The sequence below is a fragment of the Chelonoidis abingdonii genome, chromosome 10 (genome assembly GCF_003597395.2).
Source record: "Chelonoidis abingdonii isolate Lonesome George chromosome 10, CheloAbing_2.0, whole genome shotgun sequence".
NCBI classification, from domain to species: Eukaryota; Metazoa; Chordata; order Testudines; family Testudinidae; genus Chelonoidis; species Chelonoidis abingdonii.
The window spans coordinates 30,212,572-30,228,293 of NC_133778.1; the positions used below are offsets into that span (position 1 = coordinate 30,212,572).

Here is a 15,722-nt window from a genome sequence, read left to right on the forward strand (position 1 = left end):
CTTGTGAAGTTGTGTGTGTGTGTGTGTGTGTGTGTGTGTGTGTGTAAACCAATTGTGAAGCTCTTTCCAAGCTACAGCTTCTGGACTGTCTCCCAACCCTTTTGAAACGCTACAATTCCAAACAAACCTCATGCCAGCTGCTAACATCACTTCATAAGAGCTATAGTGAGAATGTGTCCTATGCAATTGGGCAGGGAGTAAGGATTGTTCCTTGCATGTTTGGAGAGTAGGCGGAATCATGGCTGTACTCTCCACATGTACCAGGGGAAGGAATGTGATGGGTCTAGTAGTGGGTGGGGATACACCACTCTCCTTCCCTCCACAAAACAGAAGCTCACAGAATCGCTCTTCTTTTCAAGAGTTGTTCCTCTTACAGTGCAATTAAAGACTACCCCTTACCCAGGCACATCAGTTTTTTCTAGGCATGCCCATTTTAGATACACAGTTACTACATGTGCACAGGCAAATGTATTAACTGCATGTGACATTAGGTTCATGGGAAAAACTAAGAGGCCATGTTTTAAAAATTTTGATGCAGTTTTCAGAATGTAATAGGTCTTTTTCTCTAAGCCATTCAGAACACAGTATGACAACATCAATACAAGGCAAATCCTGGCCTATGGTGACATGGCAGTAATGGGCATATAAACACATCTGTAAGTAGGCATTCACACCACATTACCTAATTCTCAACAGATTGGGCCCAACGCAAAATGGTGTAAAGAGTAGCTCCATAGCTACTCAGTGGACAGTTGGTTCAAGGCCGTTTAGGGGACTAGGAGCTCTCTTAAACGAACTCCCTTCCGGGTGGGCTTTTTGCATCCTGCCTCTCTGCCATGGGAAGAGAAAGAGGCAGGATCTTGACCCTCAAATTGTTGAGTCCTTCAAAGAACATAGAGTATGAGTGTTGTAATAAATGCTTTATCTGCCTGTCTGAGTTACCCTGGTGGCTTGATACCTCCCCCATCTGGCAGCTCAAATTTAGAGAGATCAGCTGGGTGTCCAGTTTAAGGGAAGCTTGTTTGTATCAACCAGAGACACCCATGCCTCTTCTCCCTTGCTCCCACTGTCCATAACCACAGATCAGGGAAAACACTGAGTATATACAATCTCTCATAGATAATATCCCTCAAGGCTATTGGGAATAGAGTCTTAGAACAGGAGGTGGCAGCCACTAAGTGATTGGGAGCATATCAGAATAGGATTAGCACTCTATAGACTCAGGATGGGTTTTATAGCTCTAGCATCAGGGAGGGAATATCTAGCCCAGGATGAACAGTCATCACCCACACCAATGTTCATGAGATAAAATTATCAATTCTGCATAGTCATCAGCTACAATAGAAATATAGTCAGTGTAGTCAGATTTTATTCCAATCAGTGTTATCAAATTTGAAAATAACATCCTAGCTCTGCATCAAATAAATTCCCTTCTTTCATAATCAGGTTGGATCATTCTGGAGAAATTTGCCCTTACATTTACCTCTCAGCCTTGAAGTCCAAAAATAAACTCCCTTTTTTGCAAAAGCTGACATGACCTTGCATAATATGCATCCTTTCTATACTGTACAGCACAAACATTTTCTTTTGACAAACTCATTGCTTCCTAATAGCTTGTGAAACTCTTGTTTCTTGTTACAATTTCAACAGCCTTGATAAATTGTTGCACAGACCATTTCAATTTCTAGTTCAATTACTAAACTAAAAAGCCTAGTAGACTAAGCTTCACAATCTTTTTGGGGGTGGGAGGGAAGAGTCATGAACAACAAAGCACAGTGCTTACAGCTTACTACTTGTTTTTGCTTTTAAGCACAACTGAAAACTCAACCCCCTTCTCAAGTCTGTGATTCTTTCACAACCAATAACTTGAAAACCAGTCATGAACTCATTATGTTGAGCATTCCCACATCTTGGATCCAGATTCCAAATAAAAAAAAATGTTAGTCTTTGAGATATGAAACCAAGTCCTCTTGCATCCATGAAGGACTCCATAGCACTTTTTGTAAAAGGAGGGCTGCTGTCTGATGTTCTCACCAAATTCCTATTCTATAATTAGGTTTTTCCTACCTAAAATTCCTCCTGCAATTTTTTTAGATGTGGAATGAAATCCTGGTCCCTTTGTAGTCAACAGCAAAACTCTGATTGACTTCATTCAGGGCAGAATTTCACTTACCGTGTTTACTTCCTGTCCTAAGCAGTTGTAGAGTGGTGTTGATTGCTGCTAAACAGCTCCCATGTGTCACTCCAGAAATCCACCCTAGGTTCTATTTCTGTGGTGGATAAAGTGGTTCTTAAACCCAAAGAACATATAAAATCATGCTCTGGGATCCTTTTGAGTAAAAGAGACTGTATCAAAACCCCCCATGTTGTTTAAATTACGGCAGTTTGAAAACTGGAAGCTCAGCAGGATAGAGAGTGTTCCAATATAGTCTGCATGGCGCTGAGATCAGTGTCAGTGCTCAAATAATAAATAATTACAAGAATAAGGGTATCAAAAAGTTACAGAAAATGCCAACCTGTTCCATAACTCTTTCCATGTTGCGTAAAGTGTCCCATGTGGCTGGGTTCCCTTTATTTAATCTGAAGTTTAAAACAAATGAGTCACTGACATTCAAATGTGTTGTTATTATGATGTGAAAGTTTATCAAGAATTAATGTGACAGTCTGAGGATTCAGATATCCTGGTAAGAAAGGCTCTTAGCAGTGTGTGGGTAGTAAGTCGTCAAATGAAACTGACAGAGAGAGAGAAAAAGAAACCCCTTTTTCATCAATGACAAGCTGCTTAGTATTGATAATACTTATCAAAGAAAAAAAGCATTTATGAGAAAGCTTATAATGACGACAGCATATCTTTACAAATAAGAATAACTACTGAAAGATGCCTGGGGTGGAGTGAAATAAGTAACCTCAGCAAACAGAAGAGAAAGCACTGCACATGCAAGCTCTAAAATATTCCTGTGTAAAATCTTTCTAATGCAGATGACTGGATCCCTAGGTTTTATTTTCAAAGCTGAGTTAAAGTGTAGTTCTGCTCTGAAAAGTGAGTTTGTAACAATGCCATTATGGATCTTATATTTATTGTCTCCATGATTTCGGTATATGATATAGGTATATCTGCCTATACAGATCCACTGGTCAAACTCTCATCCTTTTAGAACTCTTCATTATTGCTGGGAAAATAAAGCTAATTCCAAATCAACTAAAGGAGATGAGACTGCTGAATTTAAAACAATGAGAAACAGCTCTACTAATGCTCCAGAGACTGGTGGGATGGTTCCAATCTTCTGAATCCCACAGAAAACCCTTTCTCATACAGTTTATTTACTTGGCCTTTGTACAAAAAGGGAAAATTTGGCCTTTTGTGACTTCAACAGTGCACATTTTCTTGAGTGTCTATATTGATACTATAATTCTTAAGAAAATAGATGTGTCCGCTGCTGCTTGAGACAGTGTAGAACAGGGCATGTACAATACGCACATTTGCAGTCCTACAACAATGTTACAACAGTAGTTCCAGTGTCATTCCCATTGTAAACAGAGGAAAGGCTTTGGGAAGTAACACAGTCATTTGTTTCTCTGGTTTTAATTGGAAAATAGCTAGTTGCTGAAACAGATTATTCTTCTCATTCATTGAGCAGCAAACCTCCTCTTAGATAGTAATTTGTTCGTCCTCATTGTATGGTCTATGATTAAATTTACATGCTCGTTCTGCCTTATAATTTGGCTTAATAAGATGGAGACAGTTATCATATGGCATAGATGTGACAACGTGTAGGATGCTAAATGTGTTGATGTAGCAATGTGTCTGGACCTCTTGAGTCTGGGAAGCACAAAAGGTTTTTATGCCCTGTTTTCATGCCCCACTGACTTAGATTGATTTTAGATGCTTGAGTTTTCATGGGTATTCTGAGAAGAAACGATCACTAACATTTTGATATGTTACCCTTTATCTAAGGATCTCAGCACACCTTCAACCAGTATGAGTTGACCCTCACAACACCAGTTGGAAGTAGGTAAATATCTGGACCTGGCTAGAAACTGGGAACCCCACTTTGTGGGAAGTTCCAAAATTTCAACAACAATAACATTGGTTGCAAAATAGAATTAAAAATGAAATTGAGACATTTCCTGTGGCATGGGAATTCCAAAATTGCCTTTTCAAAAGGACTAAACGACAGAGCTGAACAAGGAACTGAGGCTCCCTGGGCTTCTAGGCTGCCCCGTAGCCAGGATGTTTGGAAGCCCTGACTGTGAGGTGGCCCACCTGCCAGAGACCTGGAAATCTCTGGAACCCTGACTCTTCAGCAGCCCCCCGGCCTGCTGCTTGGACCTGGGAAGCTGAGGAGACCAAGCTGCTTAGGAGCCACAGACCTGTAAGGTTCAGGCAAGTTGGCAGCAAACCAAACATGTTTTCATCAGAAACCTGCCTGACAAGCAGGATTCCATTGAAAACCTACCTAGTTTCAATCAGAATTTTGACAGAATCATTCCTGTGGAAGGTGCAGATTTCAGTGAATCAGCATTTTATGATAGAAAAACCTATAAATATTCTATAGATGAGGAAACTGAGATACAAACCTTTACAGACAATTTTCAAATGGAAGTGACTAAAATTAGACACTTAGATCCAGATTTTGTTGCTTAGCTACCTGTTTTAGGAATATAAAATCTGATTATGTCCTTTACAGTCTCTCGTGTTCTCATCATAGAAGACATTAATTTTTAAATGGTTCATTTAAAGGCCATGAAGTGGTGATATTAACAGTAGTGGAAATTAGTTCTCTCCCTGCAATTTATATAGTTCCATTTAAGTGAATAGAGTCTCAGCTAGAGTAAATCAGCATAAATCTGGCCTTTAAGGGTTGTTTTTTTTTGATTAGGCCATTTTTGCAAATTAAAAAATAAATATCAGAGAATAGGCACAGGTTGGCCAACAGCAATGCAGAGTTTTTAACATTGTGTCTTTAGCCTGACTTGGAGGCACCAGAAGTGATTGGGGCAGTTCAGTGTCTTAGAGGGACTGGAGGGACCAGGCCACATTAGCTTCTCAATTGAGACTGGGCACTCAAATTCTACTTAGTGTCAGTTGTGATGTGATGTGAGTTCCTGTCCCCTTTCTCTCTCGCCTTGTCTCCTGAGTCATTGCATGGGTATCCTTGTGGGCAGTCTTAAGATAGCTCGATGCTTTAAATGGCACAAGGAGAATAACCTATGCCCTCACTCTGACTAATTTTGATGAGGAAAATCTTGCACTACCGTATTCTGTTTTGTGTGTGTTCTATGGGTACGTGGAAGGCTTCAGTTTGAAGTACTGTCAGTCTGGCTTTCAATAAAAACACATGCATACATCTCTATGACTTTTATAACCCTAGGAGGGAAAAAAGGGTGCACATTATCATGTAAACAGTGAAAGAGCTTCATCCACAGGGGTCCTTAACTGGATCTTAAACTACAGTGCTATCTTAACATCCCCATACAGTCTCAGCAGTACAGTCTAGCTAACAAGATTTCTGCTATAGTTAATATGTCAGTATTATCAAGCTATATTGCATATTGAAAGGCATAGATTTCAGCTTTTCAACTCGTCAATTTACTTTAATCTAAATATTCTAAAGTTGTGCACACCTTAATGATTTTACAGATTTACTTCTTAATAAAGTTTAAAAAATAGAGTGTTTGTGCAGTCCTATGAGTTGCAGTGAATAGGTTTATGACTTAGTAGTGTGTGTGATTTAATAGAGTAGTGCTGCCCTCTGGGGGACCGTTCTGGTTTTGTTTGTTCAAAGGCTGCCCTCTATTTCAGTGCTAGAGTTTCCTACTCATTCTAGCTCATTTCCAGCAGCATTTGTCTGGTGTGTCGTGTTACCTTAATTATTTAATAGCATTAACACCTAAGAGATCTAAATAGAAAAAACTATAAAGGCTCGACTGTGCCCAATATTTTTTGGGTGGAAGAGAAGAGGGGGAGAGGGGGAGGAGCCCTCTCCTTACTTCGCACCCTCTTCACAGGGGCTGGTTGCTGTCCATTGGGTGACATAGGGACTGCTCCCTGCTAGTGCCCTGAGAGTGCTAGTTACCTGGTAGGATGGTTGGATAGCAGATTTGAGTTCCCCAGGCATTGAACAAAGTGCACACTTCACTCTTTGGGTTACGCTGTGACTCTTTCACAGAAACCAGAATTCTTCCTGCAGGTCCCAAGAAGTGCACATTGTAGCAGCTGCTCATTAACTTTTGCATCAGTAGCTGAGGAGAAATTTTGCCTAAGTTCCAGTGCAGAGTGTGTTTAAAAAAAACAAACAAACAAACAAAAAAACACAACAACATACAACTCTAGTTTATAAGCTTCACTCTAGTGCCAAATGTCTACTTCCTCTGAGAGGCAGGTATTTTTTTACTCAAATGGCAAGTTCTATTTTACCTAGAGGAAAAAGGGTCATCTAAGGGGAACTAGAGGGTTTACCTAGAGTGGGTCAGGAAATGGATGTTCTATTCTGGAAAAAAAAGTCAGATTTCAATTTATTTCAAATTGAGATGAAAAGACACTCCCCCCCCCCACACACACATACACACAACAAAATTTAAAAATGCAAAACAAAATTTCAAAATGATTTTAATTTGGGGTCAACTGAAATAATTTTTTTATTTTGACCATTTTTCTTTCTTTTTACTTTAGTATATAAAATAAATTTCAAAACAAAAAGTCAAAGGAACACCATTGAACCTTACCACTAGGAAAATAGTGAAACAACTTTTTGTGACATTTTCAGAATAACTTTTCCAGTTGTGTTCAAAATAAAATTTCATCAAAATCTATGTAATTTGAAAAAAAAATGATTCAGTCAAAAAATATTTTGATTGAAAACTGTTTTGATGACAGTTTTTCAATTGTCTAGTTGTAGATGTTTAGTCTTAAACCTGTATGTCTAGTCTTAAACCTGTGTGCAGACTATAACACAAGAACTATGCGTCATCCAATTAAATTAATAGGCAGAAAATTTAAAATAAACAAAAGGAAGTACTTATTCACGCAACACACACTCAATATGTGGAACTCATTGCCAGAGATGCCATGAAGGCCAAAATTATAATGGGGTTCAAAAAAAGAACTATATAAGTTCATGGATAGGTCCACCAGTAGCTATTAGCCGGGATGATCAGAGATGCAACCCCATGCTCTGAGTGTCGGTAGTCTCTGTTTGCCAGAAGCTAGGAGTGGATGACAGTGGATGGATGACTCTCTAATTGCCCTGTTCTGTTCATTCCCTCTGAAATATCTGGCACCAGCCACTGTCAGAAGACAGGATACTGAGCTAGACGGACCATTGTTCTGATCCAGTGTGGTCCTTCTTATGTTCTAAAATTTGATCTGTTTTAATAGGATATAGAAATCCCTCACGAATCAGAGTTCCACTTCTAGAACTGGGGTTCTGATACAGATGATCTTATCTTTTATAAGCATATATTAAAGCTGTACAAAACATCAAGGGCCAAATATTGTGCCATGCCTTTCAAAGAGTGCAGGAGCAAGGGCAAGGGACAGAGCAAAGGTAAAATGGTCTTGGGGTCAGAGCTGTAATCTGGGCCAGTGTTTAAATCTCTAATCCCATTGAAGATATATTGCTAAATTCCCAAATTAACTTCACAACACTTAGTATCATACTACTTTTCTCCCCACTATAATAGGTGCTGCTTTACCACCACTGAAGCTAGGAAATTCAATCTGTGCTTTGAAGGCAGATGGCGGTGAATGTAAAGCAATATATACAAGGTATTACTTCAACATTCAAACCCGCCAGTGTGAGATGTTTGAATACGGTGGATGCTATGGCAATGAGAACAACTTCTTAACACTAGAAGAATGTCAGGAGAGGTGTGTGGTACCAGGTCAGTATCCTTTCTCCTGTCTTCCTGCATGTCCTTTATATTCATATGGTGTCTTATATCTAGATTGTGAGTTCTTAGGGCTAGGGGCCATCTGTTGTTTATGTTTCCCAGAACAATGGGGCCTTCTGCCTGTAGGGGCTATATCAATAATAATAATAATCACAATAATACTATTATAACAGGGGTCACCAGGTAATGCTGTTACATAGTCATCCAAATTCTTTTTGGGGGAGTATGTCTATAGGTGTGGTGTCCCAGGGTGTGATTACAGCTCAAGCAGATGTACTCAAACTAGCTTTAATCTAGCTAAATGCTGGTCCTGGAGCAATGAAGCTGCAGCAGTGCACATGCTTTGGTGCAGGCTAGCAATTATCCAGGGTTCCAGGTAGGTTTATACAGTGCGCACTGCCATGACTTCACTGCTCTGGGACCTGAGATAGCTAGAACAAAGCTAATTTGGGTATGCCTATTCAAGCTGTAATTACACCCTGTGATTACAGTGTAGACACACTCTTACTGTGAGCAAATCTTCTGTCTTGAGAAGATGTGGTGTGAAGGTTTTTTTCTGCAAGGTTCTGGGTAAAGGTTGTTGTGTAAAATCAGTTCTTGAGGCTCTCTGGATGTCGGGCTGACACTGCTGAAAGAAGGGATCTTCTGGATGCTGATAAACCCCTCTGTTCTGGGACTGGTGTAAATAAAGTTATTCTTAGAATATACCCAGACTCACATCCCCAGCTTCTCCTACACTGAGAAGACAATCTGCAAGACTTCAGACATTTGCCAAAGCTACTTGGCAAAGGGGCAGAAACAATCGTTAATAATGCTCACAAATAATATCCTTAATCATTGTTTCTCTGTAGTGCCCGTAAATTGCTAAGTTTTACAGTCTGAATGAGGCTTCATCAGCTAACCGGTAGAAACAAAATAATAGGATCATACCAAGATACACATTTAAGATGCCAAATGTACAGTTATGCTGTCAATCTGGATGAAATGTGCATAGTGTTTACTCTGGTATTGAAGAGGGAGGGAAATTGAATGGCTTGATTTTTTTTTTTTTGTAAGAACTGAGCACCTAAACCTCCTGCTCACTTCCAAAGGGCCTGTAGGTATCCACACCTTTACAAATTATACCGTAAATTCAGCATAATTAGGAAAATTCCTCATACAGCATATTAAAATCTCATATCAATCACAGAAGTCATTTTGATGCGAAGGTGGTATATCTCCTGTTTCCTTGTTTATCTCTCATAAATGTCAGCAATTTGTGGTTGGGAAGTATTGCTTTGTCTGAACTTGATACTGAAACTGGGTATTGTGTAAGGAGGATCTATTACAGAAATGTTTGGCTACAGTTAGATGCATTTTGTAGTAAGACTAGATCGCCTTTATTATAGTTATAGCAACTTAACTTGAGTATTTCAAAAGCAAAACTTATATGAAAAAGACCTTTGAGAAAAAAATGGCAGATTACTATTCTGTAGAAGAGTTGATAATGACATTTTATGTAGAATATGAGTTTGAGTATTCAGGGAACACCAAGCTTTCTGTTAAATAATAATCATAAAGTGCTTAGGGCTCTATCCTTGTGAAATCAGCCTTCAGAAGTGCTATAGTCATAGAATCATAGAAGAGTAGGGTTGGAAGGTCATCTAGTCCAACTCCCAGCTCAGGGCAGGACCAACTCCAACTAAATCATTCCAGGCATGGCTCTGTCAAGCCGGGTCTTAAAAACCTCTAAAGCAGAAGATTTCACTACCTCCCTAGGTAACCCATTCCAGTGCTTCACCACCCTCTTAGTGAAATAGTTTTTCCTAATATCCATCCTAGACCTCCCCCACTGCAACTTGAGACCATTGCTCCTTGTTCTGTCATCTGCCACCACTGAGAACAGCCTAGCTCCATCCTCTTTGGAACCCCCCTTCAGGTAGTTGAAGGCTGCTATCAAATCCCCCCTCACTGTTCTCTTCTGCAGACTAAATAAGCCCAGTTCCATCACCTTCTCCTCATAAGTCATGTGACCCAGGCCCCTAATCATTTTTGTTGCCCTCCGCTGGACTCTCTCCAATCTGTCCACATCCTTTCTGTGGTGAGAGGCCCCAAACTGGACACAATACTCCAGATGTGGCCTCACTGGTGCCGAGTGAGGGATGCTCCTAAATGGGTAAATAAATGCCCCCTCACGAATGTGGCAAATTTATGGACTCATCACATCACTAGGCATACTCTTCCAAGTTCCTTTGGATACCTGATATGGATTTTGAGTAGATGGGAGACAGATGGAAGATGTCATGTAGATTCAGGAGGGAGCCGGAGAGGGGTTGGGGAAATGGTTGTGAAGTGCAGGAGGAGCAGTGGGTGGAAGCTGAAGGCCAGAGATCTCTGGGGAGTGAGTGAAAACAGCCTGAAGAATTCCAGTAATTTTCAATACTGTAAAACGTTTTTGTTTTTTGAACTCAGATTCACACAAATGATGTATGAATCCATTAAGATTCAAGGATTTGTCTGATCCTGTGTCTTCAACAGAAATCACTTTTCAGTCACAAACCCTCTGTTGCCCAATGGCAAAATATGGTATTAAACAGTAATGGGCCCAGGAGACCCACTGACATAAGGGATTAAGTTATTCCTGGGCTGAGCAATGAGATATCATTGGAGATAGATTCATAACTAAGCTGTCTTGACTTTTTGTGAAGCGATCTGAGGACCCTTCTGATAGGTTTCTGTGCAAACATCAGTAAGTGTCATTCTGTTTGTCCTCACCGTGTTCAAAGCATGCCCCTGTAACAGGCCTCCTCATAGCTCTGGAAATATGCTGATGTACTCTAGGCATCAGGCCAGAACTGCAGGATAAAAATTGACCTCCTGGGAACAGTATGTATCATCTTCATGCTTGGCAAATTTTTTTATCTCATAAAATAAAATATTTAATTCTGGAAAATCATTTAGAAACTAGGAGTTTACAAAAGAATTCAAAAAACCCTTTCCTGCTGTTCTGACCCAGACATGCTGCAGCTTTAAGACAACGCAGTTCACAGCATTGTGCTGTGTCTGTGTTACACTTTAGATGCAAAGGGCAATCTGTTTTCTTTTCCATCATGTCTATCAATTCGGAGTCTGTCACTAAGGCTTGACCCAAAGCCCAGTGAAGTCAACAGGAGTCTTTCCCTTGATTTCTATGGGCTCTAGATTACATCCTAAATGTGTCTCAGGGGAGTCCCAGAAAAAATCTGTGTGCATATAAAAACTGCCAAGAGCAGGGGTGGGCAAACTACGGCCTGGGGGCCACATCCATTCCTTTAGACATTTTAATCCTGCCCTTAAGCACCTGCCAGGGAGCAGGGTCTGGTGCTTCAGTAGGGGAGTGGGATCGGGGCACCATGGGGGCAGCATCTGCGGACAGGGCAGCATGCCGTGCCTCTGACCGTGCCTCTGCATAGGAGCTGGAGAGGGAACATGCCGCTCTTTTGGAAGCTGTTTGAGGTAAGTGCTGCTTGGAGCCTACAACCCTGAACCTCTTCCATGCCCCGACCCCCTCCCACACCCCAGCACCCTGCCCCAGCCCTGATCCCCCTCCTGCCCTCCGAATGCCTTAATCCCAGCCCAGAGTCCCCTCCTATACCCCAAACCCTCATCCCTAGAGCTCACACCCCCAGCTGGAGCCCCCACACCCGAGCCCTGTGCCCCAGCCCGGAGCCCCTTCCTGCACACTGCACTCCTCATTTCTGAATCCACTACAGAGCCCTCACCCAAGCAGGAGCCTTCACCCCCTCCTGCATCCCAACCCCCAGATTTGTGAGCATTCATAGCCTGCCCTCAAGCCAAAAAGTTTGCCCACCCCTGACCAAGAGCCATGTCACTAGCTCAATCCTAAACAGCTTCTTAAGGTGCCTATTTTCCCTTAAAGTGTCAGAATGATGAAGAGGGGAGAAGAGTTAAGGGAGCAGGTGTGCAGGTCACATCAAGTACTAAAATGTTTCTTGCTGATACTTAGCACTTACTGTACATAGTGCTTCTCCTCATAGTTTGTGAACGTTAACTAATCCTCCCAAGAGCTAGGTACCATAAATAAATATTCTATTATCTCTTTATTATAGGTAGGGAAATAAAGGTAGAAAGTTTAACACTTAGTCACATCCATAGAATGAATTTGGGTCAAAGCTAGGATTATGGCTGAGGGACTGTAGTTTCAAAAGTAACAGGTATATTGCTTTCTTAATGAATAGTGAGGGTAGGCATGGAATTAAGAACCTGGATTTTATTCCAATGATTTGCTGTGTGACTATGGGAAAGTCATTTAACTGCTCTTTGATTTAGTTTCCCCATTTGTCACCTGGAGGTGAGGATTCCTACTTCATGGGGCATCGTGAGGCCTAACTGGGCTGAAGTAGTTGGATAAATTCAGTAAGCAAGGTAAACTAAAAAGAAGGAACTCTCATGGAAGCCTAAGTTTAAGAATGACGTATGTGCTGAAGTATATTAACAGCTGTAAATATCAAAAGTATATCTTGCACCAATTTTGCATTCAGTGAGTGGGCAATGTACATGTTGAGGGGGCAGAAATGAACAGAAAAGCAATGAACAAGAAAGTTAAGTTATCTTACACCCTCCTGCTAATTCCTTTGCCACCTACTGCTTCCTTTGATTCTCCCAGACAAAAAGTTGTACTCATTTTGCACACTCACTGAATGCCAGATCAGTGCAACTTCTATCATTTAACCAGGTACACCTTTTTTCTGCTCAGTCTGCACCAGTCTATTGTGTTGTCAAACTTAGTTCTGTACCTAGCCCACTAGAACATCCCCCATCCCACCGCAAACTGTCTGATTTCATATCCTGTAAAATGTTTGGATTGCAGATTTTAGAAGCAAAGTGGGTTTAATTATAATTTTTTAAAAATATTATATTTTATAAGGATCCTTCTTTGAAGCAGTCATGTCACACACTGAGCTACCTCTGGTGACATAGAAATTTCACTGGAAAATTTCAGCAATGACCTGTGACAATGACAATGACTGTGTCACTACTAACCCTTCCAGCAGCAGATCTTTCAATGTAGCTTTCTGAACAATGAACTAGTTTAAGACTCAGTTTTATTGGCTTCTGCTAAGACTCAGAACATAACCTTCAAGGCGGAAGTTCCTCTAAAAGTGAAGTTGCAACAGGGGAAAGCAGCCTAAATCTATTTTTAGGGGTTTCAGATGAGTAGTTTGCCCTGTATTTACCCTAGTGTCACTGAGATTAAAAATTAAAGTTCAGTCGGCAGCAAGTGCATGTAAGAATGATGTACCAAAAATAATGATACGCTAGTATGTGACTGACAGACGAGATACCCAGGATGCTGGAGCAACTGAAGATTCTGTAGCAATTAAGGTAGTGTTAATCGGCATTTCAGAGTGTGAAAGAACAGGCTGAATAAATTTAACCCAGTTCTAACTAGGCTCAGTAACCTCACTGGGGAATCACTTCTGCATGGGTTCAGAACGGGTACAGCCTTTACATCATCTTTTGAATTTCCTTTTCCTGCAGTGCAGATAGTATTTCTGCAGTCATGTGCCCAGAATTATTTTTTGTAGAAGTTAATACAGTTTATCAAAGGCCTTTACCATTTTTTTCTCTCTTTCTTTTAAAAGCACGTTTCTATGGTTTTTTTCCCCTACCTATTTGGGTGTCCATTAGCATACAAAAATACCGTACAATTCAAATGGTTAGCCTTGTTTTTTAAAATAATTATTTTAAGAAACTGTTAGATGTAGGAGGGAGATTGTTCTTGGCAGGAAATCCAGCTGAGACAAGAGTTCAACTCAGGTGAACATGAACTCTGGAATCTCTTGATTCAATACACAAAGCCAGCATGAGTAATCACATCCCAGTCCATTCCCACTTCTTATGTTTCCTTTCTTGGCTGCTCCAGACTGCCCTGTCAATCTCTTTCGCTATTTGTCCTACACAGAATTGAATCATGTGGGTTCACTGTGGAATACATATGGAGTCCTTTTTTAATTTGCTAAAAGTCTGATTCAGGAAAGCACTAAAGCGTAGGCTTAAAGTCAATGGGACGACTTTGCAGCTTAAAGTCAAACACATGCTTAAGTGCGTAGATGCATCAAAACCTAAATGAATATTATAATGTGAAAGATTTTGTTCTCCACAAAGCAGATGATTCCCTGGCCCCCGTAAATGCATATTGTTTATCATATACATTCCTGTAACAAACATGTCTTTGAATCACAAATAACTAATACTATTTTTTATTACAACTCATACAGTATTAATGTAAATTTTAAAAAGAAAAATATAAAGTAGTCAAATTGTATCATTCCTATTTGGTATAGAATTGTATGTTTCACTACCCTTGGGATTTCTAGACCAAAATTCCTTTATTGAGGTCATATTCATAAATTTGTGTCAGGGATTTAATTTAATGTATCCTGTAAGCAACCAATCCCGAAATTATTTTCAATATTTATTAAACTTTCATAAAGGAAATCCATACAAACAAAGGCTATGTCAGTATTTATCCTAAAAATCTTTATTCTCCAGCAAAATTATCCAAAGGGAAAAGCCTTTGTTTAAAGGGGTCTTTATCAGTTGTACAACAGGGTATAATTTTTTGATTAGAAAAATATGATCAACCTCTTTGTAGTCGTGGGGATTTGTGCTACTCAAGAACACAAAGCATATATATCAGAATAGCAAAGAAAGCTCCTTTCTTGATTTGTTTTTGATGCTAAAAAGGTCAGGATTTTGGAGTGTGAGGATTAGCCTCTTGTTTTCTATCCACCAGACTGACATTTGGCACACTTCCATTATCATCTGGACTTGGGATTCAGCTGGAGCACCAAAGCATTTTCTCTCTCCTCTTCTGGCACAGATACAGAGTAGGGAAGTCTCTTGCACATACCTCATGCCAACATGTAACCCTCTGGTCACTTGGAATGGTCCATCAGGATAGAGGGGAAAAGAGTAAGGAAAGAAAGGTTGGTACGTAATGAATCAAGGGTGAAGATTTTACAGGAGTCATGAGCATATGTAATCAGTAAGGTGCCATGAGAGGAATTTGATCTCACCAGATGGCTCTTTTCTCCTCAATCTAATGTAGTCAGATTGTTAGAGACAGAGTCTGAGGCAGGAAAAAGAGGGCACCTTCCCTAAACTCCAAAGGCAAAAGGTGTTGGGGCAAATCCTTGTAAAGCTTTTAAAGGTGGTATAAAGCTAATCTTTGCTGTCTTCTGATCCTGTCCCCCCGTGCCAGAATCTCAACTGGGGTAAACTGGCATAGTTTCATAGACTGAAATGGAACCAAGCTGCTTTATGCCAGCTAAGAATCTGACTCACTGTACAAGTCTGGCCTCAAGCATATTTAAGATACCTAGTAGGTAACCTAACAGCAGCTCTGTGGCAGATGTTAATGGACCAAAGGGGCTGTGAATCTGCAGCCAGAGATGGGCACAACATAGGAGCATCTGTTGTGCCTTCTCTACACCAGTAGCTGGGAAGGTGACAGTTAGTATAGGGACCAGATAAAATGGCTTTATGGCCAACATTCACCTTCAGTGCCAGTTAACCATAAAACCAGGTTAACTGGCTAATTAATCTAGTTTCACCAGCATGATTCAGTAGAACTGGATCTTATTGTTGAATCTGGTGCTCCATCTGTAATATCTCAGCATTATTTTAACTGGTTAAATACATCTTAATGTTGCTAGTGTTTCAACACAACTATATCTATGCCGCAAACAAAATGTTTCTTGTTAATATTTTAAATTTAGGAATTAAGGAAAACTCACAAAATGAGAAATGCTTGGTTAAAAGGGAAATGTATCAGAAATAAACAC

The 15,722-nt window shown here is 40.3% G+C and overlaps 1 protein-coding gene across 4 annotated transcripts in view; it reads left to right on the plus strand.

Annotated features, from left to right (window-relative positions):
• TFPI (tissue factor pathway inhibitor) overlaps nt 1-15,722 on the plus strand; it is a 50,959-nt gene that overhangs the window by 12,737 nt on the left and 22,500 nt on the right. For all 4 annotated transcript variants that reach the window (XM_032791250.2, XM_032791249.2, XM_032791247.2 and 1 more), the window contains exon 3: nt 7,684-7,884. In XM_032791250.2, coding sequence (XP_032647141.1) covers nt 7,684-7,884 — 201 coding nt within the window. The remainder of the gene's footprint in view (nt 1-7,683; nt 7,885-15,722) is intronic.